Source organism: Paramisgurnus dabryanus, chromosome 8, assembly GCF_030506205.2.
Source record: "Paramisgurnus dabryanus chromosome 8, PD_genome_1.1, whole genome shotgun sequence".
NCBI lineage: Eukaryota > Metazoa > Chordata > Actinopteri > Cypriniformes > Cobitidae > Paramisgurnus > Paramisgurnus dabryanus.
The window spans coordinates 8,352,589-8,377,734 of record NC_133344.1 but is presented as its reverse complement, the minus strand read 5'-3'; the positions used below and the strand labels follow the sequence as shown (position 1 = coordinate 8,377,734).

The 25,146-nt window shown below is 38.8% G+C and overlaps 1 protein-coding gene across 5 annotated transcripts in view; it reads right to left on the bottom strand.

Annotated features, from left to right (window-relative positions):
- Positions 1-3,920: 3,920 nt before the first annotated feature.
- The window catches only part of LOC135771793 (NACHT, LRR and PYD domains-containing protein 1 homolog), a 42,497-nt gene continuing 21,271 nt past the window's right edge, over positions 3,921-25,146 (bottom strand). For all 5 annotated transcript variants that reach the window (XM_065282148.2, XM_065282151.2, XM_065282150.2 and 2 more), the window contains 8 exons: positions 21,311-21,484; positions 15,105-15,278; positions 14,855-15,016; positions 13,638-13,811; positions 12,222-12,395; positions 9,082-9,255; positions 8,300-8,470; positions 3,921-5,729 (listed from right to left, as the gene is read on the bottom strand). In XM_065282148.2, the coding sequence (XP_065138220.1) occupies positions 4,541-5,729; positions 8,300-8,470; positions 9,082-9,255; positions 12,222-12,395; positions 13,638-13,811; positions 14,855-15,016; positions 15,105-15,278; positions 21,311-21,484 (2,392 nt within the window). In that variant the 3' untranslated portion in view covers positions 3,921-4,540. The remainder of the gene's footprint in view (positions 5,730-8,299; positions 8,471-9,081; positions 9,256-12,221; positions 12,396-13,637; positions 13,812-14,854; positions 15,017-15,104; positions 15,279-21,310; positions 21,485-25,146) is intronic.

The following is a 25,146-nucleotide window of genomic DNA, read 5'->3' as shown; positions in this document are numbered from 1 at the left end:
TGGATGTTAGGCCTACTAGCACTATCCATTATAGTTAGAAAAAGTATATTTTCATAATATCAAAACTTTTTTTTTTCTGGAGTCAATGCTAAATACATGTCTGACTGTTGAAACGAACCAAAAGAAAACCAAGAAAATTGCATTCATGATGATTTATGGTGATTTTATTTCCGTTACACCATTGCCTACTATGGCCCTGTCCCAAATGGCGCACTTCATGTGGACTTTCGGTCTCGTGGACTTAAATTCGCGTGCTCGCTTAGTCTACGAGTCCGTAGGGTGTCCCATCTGTCATTTTTACGCTTTGAAGTGTGCTCATCAGCGCCCCCTTTGCCCTCTTGATGCGGTCTCCGGCGAAGCCCACACTGCAGCAGGCTTCGCGCACTTTACCAACCCAGAAGTCCTTGCGAAAGAGCAATCAGACCAATCAGACGACAGAAGGGAGGACGGGCAACTTCTTTACCTATTTCGGATGTGATGCTCGAGTCTGTCCCAAAATACGACTCCGGTGCACTCACCTGGACTCACATCAAGGGTCCCTAAAGTCTGGACTTCATGATGTCATCAAAGTGTGGACACAAAGGAAGACCACAAGTCCAGAGTGTGCCATTTGGGACAGGGCCAATGACGCTGATGCGGGGCTCCCGTTTCAAAATGGCGGCTCTAGTTGACGCATTTGGTCCAATGAACTGCCGTAGCCAAGGCAACATAGTGTACATCTCTATGCGTGATGATAATAAAATGTACCTTACATAACTTAAAAAATCATATGTGAATTAATAGAAATGATGCAATTTTCTTATAAAGTAGTTCATATTTGAAATTACAGTAAATAGGTAAAAAAAATCCAAGTAATGCAGTGATGATAAAAAAAACTATATTGCAGTAAAAACATGCCGTTGTTCATTTATTGTAAATGAGAGTTCTAGTCCTCTATCTAGTATCTCTTTTGTCACAAGTTCAACATCTGATGACTTCAATGCATCTTGAAAAGTACTGTCTGAAATGTCTAATCCAACCCTGAGGAGAAATGTCCTCACACCCCACGTTCATTGTCTTTAGTAATGTCAATGTTACAATCTGACTTATATAAGAAAATGTCCTGAATCTTCCAAGCTTTATAAATAGAGTAAACCAGGCTGAAGATTTTGAAGCCCAAAAAGTGCATTCATCCTTCACAGAAGTAACCACACAGCAGTGTGTTTGATAAACACGTTCTGAGGTCCTATACGCTGATATTGCCACTAGGTTTATTATTGAGTTTTAAAACATGTTTTGTCCCTTATCCCAAAAACAGTGAAATAAAGAAACAATGGGAATGCTTTAATAAATAAACAATGTAAATGTTTTGTGACAAATGTAATATAATCATTGAGAAAAAGACTAATAAATGTGAAGCCTAAATAATTATTTTATTTGACTGCACTGGAAAAATAACATCATTGTTAATAAAGTTAGTAACATGCTGCATTGTAAGCTAATAATAAGCTCCCAGTTCAGCCTTTAAAATACACAATTTATTCAACAGTTTACAGGGTTAGTTCAAGATGTGCATGTGCAGGTTTGTATATTTATGATCATTGCAAGTAAATACAAATGTATGTTTTGATAAAAGAATGCCGATTTGTTAAGAATTATTTTACAATATTTTATTTACCCTTTAGTATATGATTAGTAAATATGAGACAAATAACAACACTTGTTTTGTGATCTCACATAATTTATTTACAACCATACTGAAACTGAACCTTTACTGTACAACAATTTTGGACAGGACTTACAGAAATGTTTTCTCATTAAATGACATTTAACTCTATACACTGTAAAAAAAATGTGTAGAAATTACAGCATTACTGGGTATTACTGGCAACTAGCTGCCAGTAACTTACTGTAGATTTTACATTTATGTTATTTACTGGCAACAGTTTGTTCAAAGTTAAATGAAAATGAAACATTTTCAGTCTTTATCTTCTACAGTAAGTTACTGGCAACCAGCTGCATAATTACAGCATATTTTTTTAAAGTGTAGTTTTACAATTAAAATGACAACATGATTTATTAGCGAACATAATTTTCAACTTTTTGTGTGTGAGTGTATGAGTAACTTTTCAGGTCAAATGTCATTTTTTCAGAACTCAAACCAGCAACCATTGTAGGCAAATACTCAGTCATCTCCAGTTGCTGTAACAAACATACATACACTCACTGGCCACTTTGTTAGGTTCACCTGTTCAATTGCTTGGTGAAGACAACTTGAAGTTCAAACCTAGCATCAGAATGGGTAAGAAAGGTGATTTAAGTTACATTGGTTGTAGCTTGGTAGCAGACGGGCTGGTCTGAATAGACCATTTCAAGAACTGCTGATCTACGGATTCACCTTCTGATACTTCCAGAGAGATAATGGACCTTGTAACAAATCTTCTCAGAACAATGTCCTTCACAATCACCAGATCTCAGTAAAGTAAATCTAGTATGTGATGGAACGAGATTCACATCTGGATTTGCAGCTGACAAATCTGCAGCAACTGTGTGATGCTATCATGTCAATATGGACCAAAATCTTTGAGGAATGTTTTCAACACCTTGTTAAATTCTATGCCATGAAGAATTAAGGCAGTACTGTAAGCAAAAGGGGTCCAACACAGTACTAGCATGTGTAGGGGAGAGCAGGTCACAAAGTAACACTTTTTGGCTCTATCAATAAATTTTTAGTTAGATTAATCATTTATAACACAATCAGAACACACTTCTCTTCTATAAAATGAATATTTAAAGTTTGTTTGTGGGACCTACGGTTATCGCACAATTACACCGAAAGTGACAGGAGTGCAAACATCACAACTCACCCCATAGGAGGTTTGTTGTAACACCTTCTAGAAAATGTTGTTTAACACAAATAATTCAATTAAATTCCATCTCTATACTAAAGGTGAATATTGTTTATATATTTGCCTTTATTACACGGCTCTCTGGAATGCTTGATTCTGATTGGTCAGTTGAGACATTTGCAGGTTCGTTCTTTTCGAATAATAACCGCTCCAAAATAATAACGCATAGCCGGTACTACTTTTACGAGTAAGATCGCTCCGCGCCAATAAAGATTACTGTTTGTTTGGCGCCATCTTGTGACAAACACTGGACAACCACGACAAGACACAGAGAGCTTACTGAGACTGAACTTGACAAAATAGAGCATGACAGCTACGAAGCCAACACACAAAAAAATACAGAATGGGCATTAAAACTTCTCAAAGACTGGCTAAAAGAGAAAAAAATGGAGACAGACAAGTATATGAAGCAGAGGATCTTAATAAGGTATTACGATCATTTTATGCATCTGTGCAAAGTTTCGCGGAAGGATAAAAATGTTAATTTAAAACAAATATGCCAATAAAATGTTTCAAATTCATATTCATGTCCAGTTTTTTTTTCTTATGTGACAAGTAGCCGTGTAATAAGCGGGATAATGTAGAGTCAGCCGGTAGTTATCGGGAAATAAGCCCCTTCAGTGTGATACAAGACCCTCCGCTTCGCGTCGGGTCCTGATCACACTGTCGGGGCTTATTTCCCGATAACTACCGGCTGCCTCTACATTATCCCTTACATAATAGATAGATATCCACACATTTATCCATCCATGATCCTTCACCTAACCATCCCTGTAGTATGCATCAATGCATTTAAATAGATTTTTTTAAAGAGCTGCACAATTAAGGCAAAAAAAATCATAATTTTGAGTTTTTTCTCCTGATATTGTATTAACAGTTATCATTTTGATTATTAGCATTTACATTGTTTTCATTTCATTATCAATGTAACACTGTGGGACAACTAACCCTGCTGTGTAAAATTTTTTTCAATCCCAGCTATCAGTTACTAGGAGTTGTTATGTTGTGTTGTTACCTACCATAAGACAGTGGTGACTTACACCCAACTCAGGAAGAATGCCTCTAAAACATTATTTATTCATTATCTTAACCAAAACACATCAAAACTTTACACAAATTACAGGAGATAATTTTCTGACAGTAAAAGAAAAACACCAAAAGCACACTGTAAAAAATACTTTGCTGCCTTAAAATTTTTTGTTAAATCAACTCAGATTTACAAGTCAAGTCAAAAGAGATGAGTTGTCACAACTTAGTTGAGAAAAGTCAACTTAATTTTATAAGTTATAACAACTCACCTGTAGTTATAACAACTCATCTCTAGTCAAGATAAATAATAGTAAGTTGAAATGACTTGTTAATCCGAATTGATTAAACAAAAAAATTTAAGGCAGCAAAGTATTTTTTTACAGTGCACAGATTGCTCGACCCTGTTGGAGTATGTAAAGTAGCCGCGTTACAATTAACCCTGCGTTAGTTTTGCCCCCGCTTACCCTTACCATATAAAGTGGACAGTGAGTTTGTATATGTATATGTATATAAACTGTAAACATAAACTGTATAAAACTGTATAAACTGTATAACTGTATAAACATATCTCATCTGAAAAGCAACACTGTTTCACAACAATACAACAATACCATCATAGGAGATCAAGGTGAATCAGGATGCAACAGTTCTTCATAAAGGCAGGGCTCCACCTCCTGAAGAATCAAGATTAATTTTTCTTTGGCAGCCGTACCAGCTGAATTCACAACAGAACAAATCTCTCTCATGCTATCCTGACTAGTTGACTTATTTATAATTTCTGAATATTTTTCATCTTGAATTATTTTCTCCTGTAGAAGTTTATCTGCAATAATCTTAAAATTTTTAACTCTTTTAACAAGATCTGGCATGTGGTTAGAAATAAAATTATCTATATCAATATCACTGTGTTGCTCTGACTCATTTTGAATTTGCCCAGAATTTATTTGTGCAAGTTCACTTTTCCAAACTGTCGCTTCCCACACACTAGCACCATCCTCTTTTCTAGTAAGAGTCATTTGTACATCACCGTCACAATTGATCTTAACCTTAAAGAAGTTTGGCTCAATATCTCTCCGAAAGGAAATTCCCTCGATGGGTTGTACACAAGCATCGGGAATCTCAAGAAGGTGAGGCGTTTTCATCCGAAAAGGTCTGTCTGGTCTGGGATGTCTGATCGGACGGCTTGATTTTTCTTTCTCCTCAACCTTTTCTTTTGAACAAGTATCATTCAATGGATAAAAGTAGACATGAAGTATGAGAGGATTTTGATATACCATGTAAAGAAGAAGATCGCAGTGTTCCTCGCAATTAGTAAATAAATTTGTGATTAGAGTTATAAGAGAGAAGGATGGATGGTCTATTTTGGCATGAAAGCGAGTCAACTCCACAGGTTGTAAAACTACACCTTCATCTTTTTGGTTGAGGACCTTCACAGCATCTTTAAGCAAGGGGTCAGATTTTCCTAAACAGACGTAATGAGGCAGATGCACCTCCTTTAGTTTGCCAGAGATCACCGTCACATCAAACACAGGACCAATTCGCTCACATTGCAGTCTCTCTAGCTCCGCAATAAGGGATCGTCCGTCCACTGGATGGTACTGTAGGGTGACATCACATTCACAAACCCATCGCATTCTGGTCCTAATGCACTCGTAATGACCCGGCGGAGTGCTGATCCTGAACTTTGACTCCCCATTATCTTTAAAGACTGATGGCTTAACCTGATCCCACTGATCAGAATCAACTATGTTAACACAGCACTGGCAGACAGAAGGTGAATCAAGATTCAGTTCAGAAAGTTCAGGGTTTAACCTACAGGGAAACAGAATGGGAGATATGCATTTAAAAGTGATGGAATTGATTTGTACATAAAAATACTTTCTATTAATCTTTATCCAATTATGTGCGGAATAATCAATAAACAACGCAAAGTCTGACATAAAAACACTCTAACACCAGGGGGTGGCCAATGGTGGCGATGGCCACCATGGACGTAATGGCATTTTAAAAACACGAAAATAACTTTTCAAACACTAAAGAAAGCCGATCATGTCAACGATAATGTTTGGACCGCTTGTTGTTTGTCGTTTCTACGATCACAAATACAGACATGGTTTCGTCTAATTGCACGTATGGTCAGATTCACGAATTATCATTTCCTTTGGTGTGTGAGTGTGTGTTTGTAAATGTTAAAGGTGCAGTGTGTAATTTTTAAAAGGATCACTTGACAGAAATGCTAAATAATATACAAAGCTATATTATCAGGGGTGTATAAAGACCTTTTAATAATGAACCATTATGTTTTTTTTACTAATTTGTCTTTGTCGATTACATGGTTTTCCGGTGGCGGCTACCGTAGCTTCTCTATGCGTTTCAAAAGCGAGGGAAGAGCAGTGGACTGAGCCATTGGTTGCAATTCACAACCTCACCACTAGGTGCCACTAAAATTTACACACTGCACCTTTAAAGGCGATTTTTGAGAAACGCTTTGGAAAAGGGAGTACCAAAACACACTTGTAGCCAATCAGCAAAGGGTACAATATGCAAAAGGTACCAAATGATGACATGAGTTATCGTTTCGAACGTAAATTTCTTTTCTTGGACTATAACAAACAGACAGATTGTAGGCAACAGTTTACTTCCTGGGCCGGATGACATGGACACGATTATCAGGCCCACCAGAACGTACAGATTAGCTGGCCAATCAGGGACACAGAGCTTTTGATAAGGTAGTAAAGACGATATTAACTCCTGACAGTATCTTCCAAATATGGTAAGGAGGTCACATTTCCGCCTGATGCAGGCCAATCAACGCGTTTCATGGATTCAGGACATAGAGAAGCAACAATAATGTACAGTATGCGGAAAATAATGTGTTTTTGAGCCATAAACCATGTGAACACATTGGATTCCACCAAATATACAAAATATCGTTGTTTTAGCAACTAGAAAATATTCCTTCTAACATTACTAACAGGACATACAAGAATATATTGGACTGCATCAGAATGTTATTTTAATAGTGCTATTAAAGTCCCCATGAAATCAAAATATAAGATCTGTATACTTTGTGATCCAATGATGTCATCATCCCATATCTCAACACTAGTCAGACACCACTATGTCACATTATAGCAACAACAACAACAACAACAACAACAATGGTGGACTACATGCTTGTGTTCGTGCTGCAGAATGTAGTGATCGTATTAGCTTTACTAAAGCAAAATCTTCTGCTGATTTACAGTAAACAACAACAAGGTTAATGTGCATGCTCTACGTCATCTCAGTTTTCAGAGCATTTCTGTCGCAGAATTATAGTGCCACATTGGACATTGGTCTTGCATTAGGCATGTTGCGATAGTCTGTGTTACCAGTGATAAATAGTGCTTTGCCTCACACCAATTAGATCAATCGCAGCACCGTCTTCCACCATCATTTTTATTTTTTTAGTAATAAAATAATTTAGTTCCGTTAGAGAGCAGACACTCCAATTAAAAACTGAATATGTTCAGTGCAAGCTAAATGCGTGTCAAGGCACACAGCAGCAGGTGTGAGAGTTCATTTATTACTTTCAGAGTGAGAGGCGAGCTGAGTGACCAGACGATGACAGAAGCCACATGCATATTCATTTTGTTAATAATTTTTTATATTTAATACAAGTGAGATCCTCATTGTTTTGTTGTCATGTTTTTCATAAAGAATAATAATGAACCCATCCGTAAAGCAGCGGTTTAAAAGTAAGCTATGTCAAATAATTATTAAAATAAGCTTCATGGTGTAACAAGACAATTAAAAATGATAAACATTTATTATCTCACTACTCTGCTTTGTGTTAAATCTTGTAATAGGACAGTCATTAACAAGGAGTAACTTCTCCCTACCAGTCACAATAGATACTGTAGCAGTCAGTCACAGGCAACTGTAGTCGTAATTTTCATCAATATATTTCTTGAACTATACTTTAATAATTGGTTGTGGCCTGCAATCTAGTGGCTACATTTTTGACACATTGCTAAACTTACTTGCAGACCTCTGTCTTAATGAACTGTATTGTTTTTATTACCTTAGAATTAATCGTTTTTATCTACATACTGCACACCGCAGGTCTCCTTACATGGAAGTCGCCGTCATGTTTTTACAGCAGAGCTAATCTGACAAACTTATCTACAGAGGGCATTTCATCCCTACGTTGTCTCAAAGGACAACATGTTTGTGCTGTAGATACTTCTGTAGCTTCTCAAGCATTTCTAAATTGAGGGATGAGCTGGTTGCAATTTGCAATCTCACTGCTAGATGCTGCTAAAAACCTACACTGTACCTTTAAAGTTGTTGAACTGTATGAAATTAATTTAAACATCATTTAAATGAGCTCTACTCACCGTACTGTCTCTAGTTTATAATGTGGATCATCTTTTAGATCAGAAATCAGCTTCACTTCTGAATCTGTAAGTTCATTAGAAGACAGATCCAGATCTCTCAGGTGTGAAGGGTTTGATCTCATATCTGAAGTCACATCAACATCTTCATCTGTGATATTACAACACTCCAACCTGTAGAGAACAATGACTTTATGTAAATTATGTAAAAGTTTGTAAATAAATATATAACATCCAACTCTTCTTGTAATGTTACTCTTTCAATCCCTTAGTAACTGAGACATGGTCTAGTAAATAAACTTATGCCGCAATAGTTAGCTTGTCTGGAACCGAGCACACATTCATACATTATACTATTCGACACTTGCATTACAAGTAAGCGGCCCCTACGCTAAAAGAATTGTGTTTTTCTTTCCCTGTCTTGTCCTTGAACCCGAGGACACTGAGACTAACAGACCCAGTTCCTGCTGCCGGGAAGCTCATCACAGCATTGATCTACTGGCCTCCCATCATCATGATGCCCAGTTGATGTCTGACCATCGACCACCGACAGCTTCACTTTAATTTCAATTTTTTTATTCTTATTACATTTATAGTATAGTATTTAATCGATATTGTAGTATTTTATTTTATTTTTTATATATAGTACTTAATATAAAGTATTTTTTTGCTACTGGATCGCCTAATCTGCCCAGCAACAACCAACTTGATTGAGTTTTTTGTTTGAGTTTATAGGTTTGCCTAAAGCTATATTCCATGTGTGACTATCAGAGAGATGATCTTACCCCAGTATCTTCAGTTTACAGGCAGGATTCTTCAGTACATCAGAGATCAGCTTCATTCCTGAATCTCCAATTTCATTATCAGACAGATTCAGATGTGTCAGATGTGATGGGTTTGATCTCAGAGCTGAAGTCAGTGCAACACAACCTTCAGCTGTGATATTACAACTCCACAACCTGTAGAGAACAATGACTTAATGCAGATTACTACAAAGTTTGTAGACCAATATATATAACATCTATCTCTTCATTTAATGTTACTCTTTTAATCTCTAAGTAACTGAGACACTGTGTGTTTAAATGTCAAATAAATCCATTACACAGGACTATTAGTGTTAGATGTCCTAAACCACATAAACAGTTCTTCATAAATCTATACTGAGTTCATGATTCACACTTGTAATTCTCATCAGGTATTAGACGAATTGGGAACCGCTTCGTGGAGACCTATCTGCTTCGAGAAACTATTAAAACGCTAATGAACTTGGCATGGAGATATTTGCATCTGCTGGCGCCACCCTGAAGCTCGGGTAATTAACGAGAGGCAGGTGCAGTTATCAAATCAGCTTTTATCACTGAGAAAGCCGAGCATCCAGTGTCTGGACAGTATCAGCAATGGAACAGCAACCTGTGGCGACCGGACGTGACGTCTCCGTTCCCTTCCATCAGGGAACAAGGGCTACATCCATAAACCGAGACTTACGGATGTAAGACTCCCTTTTAGTCTGTCACTATGACATCATGCCATGACCGATGAATTAGGAATCCCTACCAAAGTGCCACTGGAGCAGACCTTTCCAGTGCCTGTAAAAACCTTCCAACTTCAATCTAAAGAGGCGGAACCTGGGCTTACTGCAGAGAGGCCAGTCACTAAACACTAAACCACGAGCCAATGGCCAAGATGATGTCACACTCTTGTAGAGTGAGCTCTTAACCCTAAGGGGCATGGAATGGACATGGACTTTCATAAGCAAAGGCGATTGTGTCTACAATCCAATGAGACATCCTCTGTTAGACAAATGGAGGTTCCAAAGATCGGGACGAGGGTGTCATAATGTGCCTTCTTCTTGAGAAAAAAGTCCTTCCTCACTGGAATCTTCCAGGTAGGGGCTGTAGCGAGGAGTGCGAGTTTGGGTCCTGGTTGTCTAGTACGGCGCAACTAAGAGAATGCTCTCCTCGTCCTCACCGACTTTGCACAGTGTCTGTGCGAGAAGGCTCACTGGAGGGAACGCATATTTGCCTAGACCCCGCGGCCAGCTGTGCGCCAGTGCGTCCACAATGAGTGTTCCCTCGGTCAATGAATAAAACAGGCGACAATGGGTTGTCTCCGGAGATGCAAACAGATCTATCTGTGCTCTGCCGAATCGTTTCCAAATCAGCTGAACCGACTGGGGGGTGGAGTCGGCACTCACCGGGGTGCACTGCTAGTGAAGCGCATCTGGGGCTGTATTAACTTTTTCACCGCCATTGACGAGATAACTCGTCAATTAAGAGAAAACGCTTCCCTGCCAATGACAAGAATTTCTGGCCTTCCGCAATACCGCTATTTACTTTCACAATTTATACAACCCGGAAGTAGCACGTCACGTGAAAGAGAAAGAACTCTGTCTATGTTTAAAAGATTGCTCTGCATCTGATCTTTATAAAAAATGGAATTAGCTGAGCTTTTTGCACAAAATTGGGTGTTTTTGTAGAAACCTACCCATATTTGAGAGTTGATAAAAAGAGAACTAATGAAGGTAGAATGAAAGGTTTTTTTTTTTTTAAAGCAGAGGGTCTGTTCTTTAAACTTCATGAAAATCATGAAAAATGCTGACGCTTTTTTAAAAAACACTGGCGGGGAAGGAGTTAAGCAACCCGGATTTATGAATGGCACGAAGATACCTCAGATTCCTCTGACTCCAGATGAGGAGATGACGGGCAAGATGCGACAGGTAACGAGAACATAAACCGCCTTGGTGATTGATATACGCAACTGCCGCAATATTGTCGGTGCAGACTATACATTTTTGCCCTGGAGCTCGTTGCTGAAACAGGCGAGAGCAAGATGAGGAGGGGTGATTGTCAGTACGCTCTCTTCGGGCACACTGACAGAAGTGTTGTGTAGAGAAACACACCCGCTGGTGACAGAAGAAGAGGGCTTTGCGCCCGACCGTAGCTCCTAATATCCTCTGGATATCTGGAGATGGAAGAGAAATTCGGTCTTTTTGTGGGTTTGTGGGTGCCAGCTGAAAAGTAGTGGTGCCTTCACCATCTCCCAAAGAGCGATCCCCACCATCTCCAAGTCGCCCATCTGAGGGCCCCTTGGATTACCTTTTTCCTCCTCTTGTAGCGGGCGGCACGGACTACTGAAACGGTTCCTCGCTTCCCGGGGAGGAACTTTGGCGGCCGCAGCAGGACGGCCTCGGCGAAACGCAGACTGAGGGGCCGGCGTCAAGGGGCCAGGTGTTGGTTTCTTGTGACGCGGCATGATCTAAGCGATCGCCTCAGTCTGTTTTTGAGCGGCCGAGAACTGCTGGGCGAAGTTCTCGACAGTCTCGCCAAACAGGCCGGCCTGGAACACTGGATCGTTAAGGAGTTTTACTTTGTCCTGCTCCCGCATGTCGGCCAGACACAGCCAGAGATGGCCCTCCTGGACCACCAGGTTGGAGATCGCATGTCCAACAGCTTGTGCAGTGACCTTGGTCACTCGGAGTGCCAGGTCTTTAGCCGAACGTAGTTCTTGGAAAGCTGCCAAATCGGGACCTCCCTCATGCAGATGCCTTGGCCTGGTGGACCTGCAGCAATGCCATTGCATGCACTGCAGAGGTGGCCGGCCCACAAGCCCGGTAAGCACTCTCTGTCTCTCTGAAAAAATCTTTTCAGAAGTTGAGCTACAAAAAGGTTTGATTTTTCTAAAATTTCGGTGATAACACAACAAATATCTGCCCCAAATTAAAAAACTGGGCTGCAATATTTTTCCTAGGCCGGCACCTACTCAACTGTCGCTCATGCAAATTAATACTAAGGTATGTTTTCACTTTCAAATAATAAAAACATCATGAAATTAATGCTTTTTTTGTTTGTTGTGTGACTTTGCTTTTATTAGAGGTTATGTTTAGCTAAGTCTCAGTACATCTGTGACATCAGCGAGATGATCTTACTTCAGTTTCTGCAGTTTACAGTCAGGATTCTTCAGTACATCACAGATCAGCTTCACTCCTGAATCTCCAAAATTATTCTCAGACAGATTCAGATCTGTTATGTGGGACGGGTTTGATGTCAGAGCTGAAGACAGAGCAACACAACCTTCATCTGTGATATTACAATCACTCAACCTGTACAGAACAATGACACACACTTCAGTTTCTCGGTTCACAAATTGACAGGAATCTTAAAACATTGGTACATTTAAAAGGACATTAAAGGTGGGGTAAGCGTTTTCTTGTAAGAGTTGTTGATATTTCAAATCACCAAAACACATCCCTACCAACAAAAAGATCTGAACATCATTTGATAGCCCTGCCCCACACATATGTATGCAAGGGCTGCATAATGATTAATCGTTTGCAGGATAAAAGTTTTTGTTTACATCAGGGTTGCAACACATTCTCACTCCCCAAGGCGTCAAAATCTAAAACATGTTCAAACGCATTCAGCATCAGTATGAAGACGTGAAGGGTGCCCCTATGCGTCACTATATCGATGAAATGGGAACTCCGTTGCTTTCATGCTAATCCCTCAGTGTAGGATATAGACGAAAGGGCATCCCGCAAGGTGATGCCGTCACGTTATGCGACATCAACGTATGCGACGATCGGCAGGATCATGCCACTTCTGGACAGTAACTCCTCTATTTTTAAACCATTGTCGCTTGGTGTTGGGGTTAGAATTCAGGTTTGGATGTCAGTTTAAGTATTGGTTTATAATTTTTGTGTTCAGATTTTTAAACCATTGTTGCTTGGGGTTAGAGTTCGGGAATGGGTTAGGCTGTCTGTATTGGTTTATACTTTTTGTCTCCTGATTTTTAAACCATTGTCGCTTGGGGTTGGGTTGGAGTTGGTTTTGGGTTAGGATGTAATTTTATATAACAAAGTCTTTCCAACCCCAAGCGACAATGGTAAAATATTTGGAACAAAAATTGAGTAGTTAACATCCAGAGATATAAATACACACAAATGCACGCATATATTTAAGAAATATTTACATGTTTATATACACATTTTTTATATTTATATATAATTTATGTTTACTTATATACTTATACTCTAAACCCAGGCAACACCAAGAGCATGATGTCGTAAATGAGTGAAAGTAAGTAGACACGCTTCTAACTGCAGATTGGTTACAAGTGTGTTTTGGTACTCAGTCCGACACACTTTTCCAAATTGTTTTTCAAATATAAAGCTTACCCCACCATTATATACAAATAAAATAAACAGCACATTTGTTTTTGTGATTGATACTTATTTTTAGGTTACTTAATTATTATTACATTTTAATCACCCTGAATTTTTTTTAATCTAATATAAAACATCATAGATGTTTATAGAACCATTTGTAAAAGTAAGAGACCTTACCACAGTTTCTCCAGTTTACATTGAGGATTCTTCAGTACATCAGAGATAATCTTCACTCCACAATCTCCAAGATCATTATCAGACAGATTCAGTTCTCTCAGGTGTGATGGGTTTGATGTCAGAGCTGAAGTCAGAGCAGCCCAACCTTCAGGTGTGATATTACAATCACACAACCTGTAGAGGACAAAAACATATAACACACACATCAGATCAACATAAAATTTATTTTGTTAGTTTAATCATCATTTATTGTTTTCACCTAAAGGATTATTGGGAACACCTGTTGAATTTCTCATTAATGCAATTATCTAATTAACCAATCACATGGCAGTTGCTTCAATGCATTTAGGAGTGTGATCCTGGTCAAGACAATCTCCTGAACTCCAAACTGAATGTCAGAATGGAAAAGAAAGGTGATTTAAGCTATTTTGAGGGTGGCATGGTTGTTGGTGCCAGACGGGCCGGTCTGATCTGCTCAGTATGGGATTTTCACTCACATCCAATTTCTAGGGTTTACTAAGAATGGTGTGAAAAGGGAAAACATCCACTATGCAGCAGTCCTGTGGGCAAAAATGCCTTGTTGATGCTAGAGGTCAGAGGAGAATGGGCCGACTGATTCAAGCCGATAGAAGAGCAACTTTGACTGAAATAACTACTCGTTACAACCGAGGTATGCAGTAGTTTTTCATGTTTTTTTTTACTCTTCAGGTTGTTTATCACACAACTATAATGATATTCAACCTTGTAAGTGTTGCACAAAAGATTATAATTTTGTTATAAGGGCTGTATTATATTGCTACACTGTAAAAAAATTGCTGTAATTGTGCAGCTGGTTGCCAGTAACTTACTGTAGCAGATAAAGACTGAAAATGTTTCATGTTCATTTAACTTTGAACAAACTGTTGCCAGTAAATAACATATATGTAAAATCTACAGTCCGTTACTGGCAGCTAGTTGACAGTAATACCCCAGTAATACTGTAATTTATACAGAAATTGTTTACAATGTAAGCATTGATCTTGTTTTCTCTATGAGGGGGAAATGAGAATCTTAAAATTATGTTACAGTTTTGTTTTGGTGTAGAGCCCTCAAAGTCACTGAACCTGATAATTTGAGCTGAAATTATTTCACTGAACCATCAGTGGGGTTTAAAACACATTATACTTTCATTATCATTATAAATTCTTATTTTAAATCATTGTTAGAGATGACCTTACTCCACTTTCTCCAGTTTATATCGAGGATTCTTCAGTACAACAGAGAGCAGCTTCACTACTGAATCTCCTACATTATTATTAAACTGATTCAGTTTGGTCACGTGTAAGAGGTTTGAAGTCAGAGCAGCACCACCTTCAGCTGTGATATTAAAACCCCACAACCTGTAGAGAACAGAGACACACACTTCAGTCTCACAGATCACGACACAGAAATCTGCAGGAATCCCTCAAAACTCAAAAAAGGCTTTACCTTATTTTCTCCAGTTTACAGCGAGAATTCTTCAGTACATCAGAGATCAGCATCACTCCTGAATATCTTAGTTTATTATAAGTCAGATTCAGATCTTTCAGATGTGATGGGTTTGATCTCAGAGCTAAAGTCAGAGCAACACAACCTTCATCTGTGATATTACAACACTCCAACCTGTGGAGAACAATGACTATAAGCAAACTACAAAGTTTGTACATAAATATATAACATGCAGCTAAATGAGACACATGTGTTTAAATGTCAAATAAATTCATCACACAGGACTACCAGTAGCTGTGTCCAAAACCGCTCCCTATCCACTATATAGTGCACTATATCGGATGTCAGCCGTTTTGTAGTGGTGTCCGAAACCTGAGTGAACAACTTCATTCCCTACATTAGTTCACTAATTTTTACACACAATGCACTCTGATTTTGAGGGTACATTTGATGTACACTCACTAATATTTCCCATGATGCAACGGGAGACGAACGCATAAGTGGAATCAGCTAAAGGATACTGACAGCAAACACTAAAGATTTACGTTTATAGACGGTTTCAGCAGTAACAACATAAACACGTGGCTTTCGTGGTCATCACGTAACTTTCGGTAAACTCTGCGAAGAATAAATAACAACAAAGTCCTTTTAAAGTATTTTATTTATATAACAAGCAAAATAAACAACACGCAGATTACATAGGAACCCAAAACATTTGTTATTTTTCGACGAGGCATTTGTTTAAGAGTTCAGTTTCAGCAACTAGTCAGACCATTAAACAAACAGAAACCCGAAGTAAAGTTCGGACCAGACGCTTTTCGTGTCACTGCACGTGCGCCCAATGAAACGGTCTATACGCAATTTTTTAATTCTTGTTGTCAGTTATTTTCTACTTTTTTAAAATAAACAAATAACAAATAACAAATAAATGCTATATATTTTTTTATATAATAAATATTTGTATTTGTTCATACATAAACAGCAGTAAATAAATATAACAAGCAGTTGTTTTGTTCTCCTTATTATTAACTAATATAACTAATATAATAATGACCAATGATGTGACAAACAAAGTAAACCTTACCATTGCACAGTACAATCAATAAAGCCGCAAAGGTGTAAGGGTTTATGACAAATCTCTGTGACAGCTCTCCGACGCATGGTATTTACATCAGTATCCGAAATCGCTCGCTCATTTTTTGTTCCCTTCCTCCAATATAGTGGACTCAATTGTCATGTGCTATATAGGGAATTGTCATGACTGCTGGGTGATCGATGGCTGTGTGATCTGTGTGTGTGTGTTGTTTACCTGTGGTGCCGGTTCCTCGTGTGTTCACTAACTCCGCCCCCTTGTTTCAGTTGATTGTTCACCGGTGGTGTCTCGTTTACCTTTCCCTTTATATTGCACTTAGTCCTGTCCTTTGTTGCGCGCTCATTGTTTTATCACAGTCCTGCTGCCTTGCCTTGCCTTGCCTTGCCTTGCCTTGCCAGTCGCTCTCTGTCTTCTCCTTTGTTACCCCAGGTTTGGTTTTGGCGTTCGGGGACGCGTCTTCACCCGGACCGCTCGCTTGTAGGAGCATTGGATTATACTGACTTTGTTTGTCTCTCGATACAGCTGGTTCGCTTCGTTTCTAGGCGGTATACCAGCTGTCTCCCTCTCTCCGGTTTGCATCATCACCCGCGGTGACCAGTGGTTTCCGGGTGGTCCTTCTACATCTGGATTACACAGTGGATTATCCGTCTGAGAACTTGGACTTCCATCTCCGCCTGTCATCCACCTTCAGGGCGGCGTGTTTCATCCCTCTGTTGCGTGTGGTGACAGTGCTGGCGTTCTCGACGGAGCGCGTGGGTGGCTCTCTCTTCCTTTGGATCTGTACTGAATTATTGTGTAGCGCCGACTCACTCTCCCCTACTGTGGGAGTGATTCATTCCCACAGTAGTGTTTCCATCGGAGTGAGTCAACGGGTGTACGCCGTGTGTGGATCTACCAGTGACTTGCTCTCCTGTTTTCTATATTATTCTAAATAAACTATTTAACTTGCACTTGACTCTGAGTCCGTTTCCTGACAGGGAATAGTGAATGAGTGAACGAGGTAGGAGGTTTCTGACGCAGCTAGTGTTTGATGTCCAACTGTATACCCATTTTAAAAGACAGATGATATGACTCATGATTCATCTCATCACTACTTTAATTGTGATTAACAAAATCGATTCTTTAAGGTCGATGATTTGTCTCAAAACATCAGTTTTTTCTTCTTTTTTGTACTGTTAATTATCAGGTATGAAAATAAAGTGGTCGTCTAAGGATGACTCTTCATTAGTTTGTAATTAGTAGATGCCTTGGCTAACAGTGTTGGGGGTAACACATTACAAAGTAACGCGCATAACGTAATATTACTTTTCTGAAGTAACGAGTAAAGTAACACATTACTTTATAAATGTACACATTAATATTTGAGTAACTTTTTTAAAAAAGTAATGTGAGTTACTTTTCAGTTTAATTAATTCAATTTAAAAATAAAATAATGTACTGAATTAAACTGAACATATTAACGTAGAATTACGCACTCTGTGCACCTGAGTGGTAACAGTTTGAGTCAGAAACGGAGATGGCAGGCCAGAGCTTGACATTTTTGCAATCATAAAAAACACCTGCAAGGCCTGAAAGAGATCAAGCCTCAGCCAAGTAAGAAAAAGTAATGCAAAAGTAACTTAAAAGTAACGTAAGCATTACTTTCTATGAAAAGTAACTAAGTAACGCAATTAGTTACTTTTTTGGGGAGTAACTTAATATTGTAATGCATTACTTTTAAAAGTAACTTTCCCCAACCCTGTTGGCTAATCATTAGTTCATATTTAAAGATGCTGCGAATTTGGGGTCCTCATTTCTTCCATCCTTGATGTACCTTAAGACTATGGGCCCTATTTTAACGATCTGAAACGCAAGTGAGAAGCGCAAGTGACTTTGTGGGCGGATCTTGGGCGCTGTTGCTACTTTCCCGGCGGGAGAAATAACTCTTGCGCCAGGCGCAAATCAATAAGGGGTTGTTCTGAAGTAGGTTCATTATTCATAGGTGTGGTTTGGGCGTAACGTCAAATAAACCAATCAGAACGCTATCCAACATTCCCTTTAAACGCAAGGGCGCAAGTTCCATGGCGGGTTGCTATTATTATGACGGATTTACCAGGCGCACGCCAGGAGTGGTTCACACCCGAGGAGACCCACGTTCAGCGTCGGTTAAACAGGCGTGAGAGGAAATAGCCACAATTGTCTCATCAGCTGGTATCCCCATCGTTGCGCCAAGCGCTACAATGATGTCAGGAGACGGGGGAATCCCAAGCTTGCCAGCATAAATCGGGCACGCCGTGTAATGGGTGGTGGATCTGCCTCTACACAGGACCTGACGCCAGCAGAGGACATTGCTGCGTCCACCCTCACCGAAGGTTTGGGGGCTTTGAAATCGGACCCAAGAAACGCAAGCAAGCTCCAACCCTAAAGTACACTTACAAATCAAGTTCATATACATTAAAGCTCTACTGTGTACTTTATTGAGTTAATTCTTAACAAAAACCCATGTTTTCTTTCAAAAGTATGTGCATTCATGTGTAATTACTTCCCACCCACTAATCAAAGTATTCTCGTAAGTGTAGAATCTGCTATTTAAAATGCATACCGTCGAAGCGCTCTCTGGTTGAATCCATGTTGTGCCTCCATCTTTGAAATACATTCGCCGACGAGGGACATTCCTGAAATTCAAGCTCCACCTTTCGCGCTTTCACTCTACACTCACGCTGGCTGCTGGCTGAAGCCTTCGGAGGTTGCATGTGTAGGCGGTATACGTCATCAAGACAGTCTTATTTCAGAATATTAACAATTATAAAGCTGACAATTATTCTTAGTTAATTGTAAATTGATGTAATATGCGTATGACTTGCGAATGTAATGCTCAGTTGATTTAAATAAACCAGCCTGTGACCTGCGTAGCTGAATCCTTCGGATTTTACAACAACCGCACACCGTCATGAACCTGCGATCTAATGCTTTGATTTGAAAGCCTGTTGAAGACATATTCTCGAGGACATTAAAACAAATCGCCAAGGATGCGAAACGGGGATTTTAAACGACAACGTGACAGGAAAAACATCAAGACCAAAGTCAATATTGGAGTTAGTTTTCCAAGAGGGGGCTCAAGGGACACTGAAGTTGCACTTTCTATATTCTCCACAGGTAATTCAGCATATTCGTTTGCATCTATACAGTCCATGTTGTAAACTTGAAGTTTTATAGTTCCTTGGCTAACTTTAGCATGATTATGCATAACACTTGTTAGTGTAAACATGCATGTGGTTTAATGTGTTCGAACAGACACACGCCGTCTCTCCACCCATTTATGTAATCTGAGGTACTGAGATAAATGTTTTTCATCTTTTCTGACCTCTAGCACAAACACACGGTGACAGCGCTATTTTTAGCCTGTCATTGATAAATGCGCGTCTTTCGTTTCATTTTACAAGCGTGTGAAAGTTGCGCGATCTTTTTTCACCAATATGAGAGAAAGCTCTTACATATACACGGACATGTAACGTTTACTTAAAACATAAGCATTGTACTCTGACATAATGTCTGACATAATACTCTGATAAAAGCGTCTGATCTGCGCGTATTTCGTTTCATTTTACAAGCGTGTGAAAGTTGCGCGATCTTTTTTCACCAATATGAGAGAAAGCTCTTACATATACACGGACATGTAACGTTTACTTAAAACATAAGCATTGTACTTTGACATAATATTAGTTTGCGTCCATTTAAACCCGTCATGGTTGCTTTTTGTTTGTGATTTTAAGTGGACATATCATGACAATCAGACTTTTTTCATGTTAAACATAAATCTGTGTGCTTTGATGGATCACAGGCAAAGGACATTTCAAATTGTTCATTTTTTTCTCATTGCTTTTGCTTTGTAGCTACTGGAAGCCATGTTAACCTTGGCATGACACGGCCGGGCCACCGTACGAGTTAAAACGCGTTCCGAATGGGGGGGCTAGAAAGTATTATTCAGTTGCTTGTCATATAGACTTTCAACGCTAGATGGGAGTAGATCTTACACAGTGGAGCTTTAAGGTTTCTTATGAAAACATTTTAATAATTATTTACATAAAATAAACCTAATACAGCCACACAACAAACTTATGAAAATATTTTAATCGTTATTTGCATGAGAATTTTTTAACGCAGCCACACAATAAATAAAAACTATCACCACAATGCTCACCACTATGATTTCCCTTATCTCATGTATTAATATTTTTTTATTGTAACAATTTATGATTTGCAAAAATAACTGTTGCATCTGTGTAGATTAGATAAGCAAAGTGTGTCATTCCCTAGTTTGCCGACGTGCGTCTGTGGAGGGAAAAACCCGCTGTACGCCGGTGCAAAATACGAATGATACATGCGTCACTGACAAAGTCAATTGCGCTGAGTGCAAGATAGGGTCCCATGAGTTCATGTTACTTTCGCCCATCCACACAAGTCTGAAGAACATGTCCAGCTGCTGATTTCTCAAGTTTGTCATTAAATGTGATCTGATATTCATCTAAGTCAAGGGTATTGACAAACATAATGGGCGCAACATGTTTTTTGTTATTTAATGAGCGTGTTAGTAATATTCGCCTATAAACGGGACACAATGCAGGTTTGCTTATCACACACATGGATGCGTAGCAGCACAAAAGCATTTTAAATATGAAAAATTAAAGCATTCAAACGTAAGAGATTATTATTGAGTCTCTTGGACATAAATGAGGACCGATTATGAGACGTTAGAAGGCATAAGAGCTGCTTCACCTGCAGCCTGGTAAGTAAATAAATGCTTTGCTTTAAACAAATGCATCTGTTTTAAAAAAAATTTAAGTGGTACCCCAGGGATTTATTGTATATGATGACTCTGTACCTGTGGATATGGTGAGATGAAGGAGAAACATTTTTAAGTAATGCTTTAAAAAAAGTCACGCTGCTGTCCGAGTGCTGAAACGTGCGGAGAGCCGTTTGTAAATTCTTTATCTCCTGTTTGTTACAAATAAAGTATTTTTACAGAACAAACCTTTTCTCACATACTTGTACATTTGCCACACATTTACAGCAATTAAAAGGCTGCTATTTCGAAGCCTCAGTACACATGTGACTATCAGAGAGATGATCTTACTCTAGCTTCTCCAGTTTACATTGAGGATTTTTCAGTACATCAGAGATCAGCTTCACTCCTAAATCTCCAAGATCATTCTCAGTAAGATACAGTTCTCTTAGGTGTGATGGGTTTGATGTCAGAGCTGAGGACAGAGCAAGACAACCTTCAGCTGTGATATTACAATCATACAACCTGTAGAGAAATGAAGAAAACCAACATGTGAGTTTGGAACAACATGAGTAAATTACAAATTTACACATACTGTATGATACAGAAATTTAAACTAGGTACTATAAACTATTTTATAATTGAGATAAAATATCTCTGTTACACAAAACTTTAAAATGTTTTAAAATAATTTAGGATTACATTTAAACCATAATTTTGATCAATGTTTTAATTTGACAATAACCATGCACTCCTCATCTCTCATGTATGCTCCAGTCAAAAGCTGCAGGTCAGGAGAACGAACAGATGCAGCGCTGCTTCATGACAAATCTCTCTTCATGTTGAGTTTTATTACATTAACTCTGTAATGTATGCTGTCACATTAATCCACAGATTTATTTTTTGTTTTATGAAATGTGTTTATGGTTGATCAATTCATTATAGTAATGATTTATCTAGTGGTTTAAAACAGAGTTCCTACTACAGTAAATGACAGAAACCAGCTTCGGAAAAAAGATAATTGAAGTGTAATTAAATTGTTAAGTTGGTCTCAAGTCCCATTGAATAACATGGGGGAGGCGGAGTTTATGACCTATACTAGGACCAGTCACTGCGGGGCGATCGAGACGCTTTGGCTTCACTTTTCAGGGCTTGTGCGGCACGCTTGATAGATACCTGCGTTACTGTAATTCCACTACTTTTAGCAGTAACGAGCATGTAACAATTTTTTTTTTTAATTCAAGTAACGCAATTACAATTACTGTAAGTGCACTATATATTTGAACCTTTATTTTGTAATTTGAGTATTCACTTCCGGGTCATGGTATTTCACTGGTTTCACCCGTATAAGTATTTCACTCCATTTCCTTTTTGTTAGTGTGTGTATTGGAACAGGGGGGAAGTAAGCGGGAAAGCTTACTTTCTGTTGACCGTTAAACTTATCGTACCGTACCGTACCGTAAAACCTGAACTTTATATTGGTTTATTTTATTGTGGCTTTACATGGAGTTCATCATCATCATTTAAAAGTATGTCTTTAGTGTTTTGCATCATCATATGCGTTTTTGTTTATGAGTTTGTTGTTTTCGTTTGTTTGTATACATGAATGTCTCAACAATAAATATCATCAAAGAACAACGGGAACGCTTTAGCAAATGCTTCTTCCGGATACTTCGCCCCTGAGCGGTTATTGGTTGCCGCTATAATTACTGAAATTTAAATGAGTTTGTTACTTGCATTACTCTATTTTGTAAAAAAAAATAACACTTCCGGACAAGACATTTCTGATCTAACGTCGCAGGACTGTGGAGGGCGGCGCAATAAATCAATTAACTTCATCATGGCCGACAGTGCGTATAGAATGAACATGAATCTAAATACCAAATAACTTTGTTTAAAAATTGTGCGTGAGTCATAATCCATCCGGTCTCATGTTTGTAAATTATCTTTGCCAAGCAAGTATGAGATCAACTTGCATTTGTAGTCCACAAAAGTAATAAATCTGAGAAATGTTAATATATTCTTAGATGTTTACATCGCCCTTCATGGAAGAGAACGATCTGCTTTTGTTGTTTCCAGTAAAATATGCAACCTGCGCTAGGGGTGTAAAAGTACGCAAAAATCGCGGTTCGGTGCGTACTCCGGTTTTGAAGCCACGGTTCGGTTCGTTTTCGGTACAGTAAGTGAAAAATGCAAACATTAAACTGCAGGTTGTTTATTACTATAAACTTTTTTTACATTTTGTTTACACTTTTTTAAACACTTTTTATTAAAATATTATATATAAAATGTATATAAAATGAAAAAATAATAAATAAAATACTACTGCAAAGTTCTTTTTTACATTATTTTATAAAAGTAGGTAACTCTTTTCTTAACCTTCTCTTAAACTTTTTCTACTTAAACCTTGCACTAAACTAACAAATTCCATTCCTGAATACATTTATGAACTATTAGCCTACATCTTTGCCACCAAACATTTTCTGTTTTGATTTATTTTGGATTGTTTAACTCACAGTATTGAATTGGCTATGTACCATCTCTGTATAAAAATAATATTACTGCTCTATGTGTAACTTCATATTAAGCAACATGATGATATACTTGTTATACACTCATATTAAGATGATTGAGTTGCATATGCTACATAACATGCGCTTTTAGACACGACACGTAAACGTTTACATCAATAAACAAACGAATATACAACTAAATAAAACAAGTAAATAAAAATCTTTCTGCGGGCCGAATTATGTTATATGTTTGACAGAAGACTTGCGCTGAACGCGGAGACTTCCGACACTTAATATGTCCGTGTGGAAACGCACGTATTATGTTCCGCACAGGCGCACACAAAAGATTGCATTCAGCCTTTTCGGTGCACGTGTGCACTGTGCCGAAAGCCCTGAACCGAAACGGTCCGGTACGAATACACGTACCGTTACACCCCTACCCTGCGCTGTACACCCGTGTTAAAACTCCATAGTATGTGTGAGTGCGCATTTAGTTTTGGTTTCACTCGCTCCGTACCTGACAAAACAATGCACTCGCTCTGTGTCTGACAAAACAATCCACGTGCTCTGTTTTCTGATTAAATATCTTCCTTTAATCTTGCTTATCATTTAAATCAAACATAAAAAAATATACAAACAATATATGATCTTATATCTTAAATATCACGGATGCAGTAAAGAGAACTAGTAACTAAATACTTCTAATATACAGCAACTATATCTGGTAATATACTGGTAGAGTAATTCAATAACTTTTAAGAGAAGTAACTAGTAACTGTAACTAATTACTAATTTTCAGTAACTTTCCCAACACTGCTGCCCATATAAAACACTTCAGAAAGGAGCCCCTCACTGCCATAAATGCGTTCTGTGTGACCTGCCCCTTATATTCCATCTCCTGCTTTTGATTTACTCTTTAAACAACAATGACAACATTGTTGTTGTTTAGTCACACCGCTGCATACACCATGGCAGACAAAGTTAATCATAGCTGAAAAATCTAAGTGGTCAAACACAACATGAATTAAAATAAAACTGTGATCAACAAACCCTAGATTATCTCTAAACTCTTCATTTAATTCTGAAATTCTTATTGGTGTAAACCACCCTTTTCCTTTAAGTTGTTAACTTCGAGAAACTTGTAAAATCCCAAGGAGCGTGCACCTTCCTTCCGTTGCTGCGCACCAGTAAGATGGCGGTTGCAAAGCTTTGGAAGGACGATGCTGGAAAATCACCATGCTGACTAGGCCAGCTGGTACGTCCTCGGGCACTCAGATTCTTGACCAGTCGGCAGTTGGCTTGGAGTGGACTCAACCTCCCCCACACGAACCGTCCCACCTAGATGATTGGTTTCTCGGAGCTGCTCGTGCTGCATTGCTGCAGTCACCGCACAGGCTATCGGTCATGCAATGTCCACCCTGGTGGTCCAGGAATGCCATCTCTGTAAGGCGGACATGAAGGATGGCAACAAGAACCGTCTCCTGAATGCTCAGATCTCCCAGATCGACCTCTTTGGCGATGCGGTTGAGAACTTTGCCCAACAGTTCTCAGCTGCCCAAAAGCAAACTGAGACAATCTCCCACATCATACCATGTCAGAAGCCAGCTGCCTCTTCCAGACCATCTATGTTGGCGCCTCAGCCTGCTGCTCACTGAGGGCGTCCTGCTGCGGCCG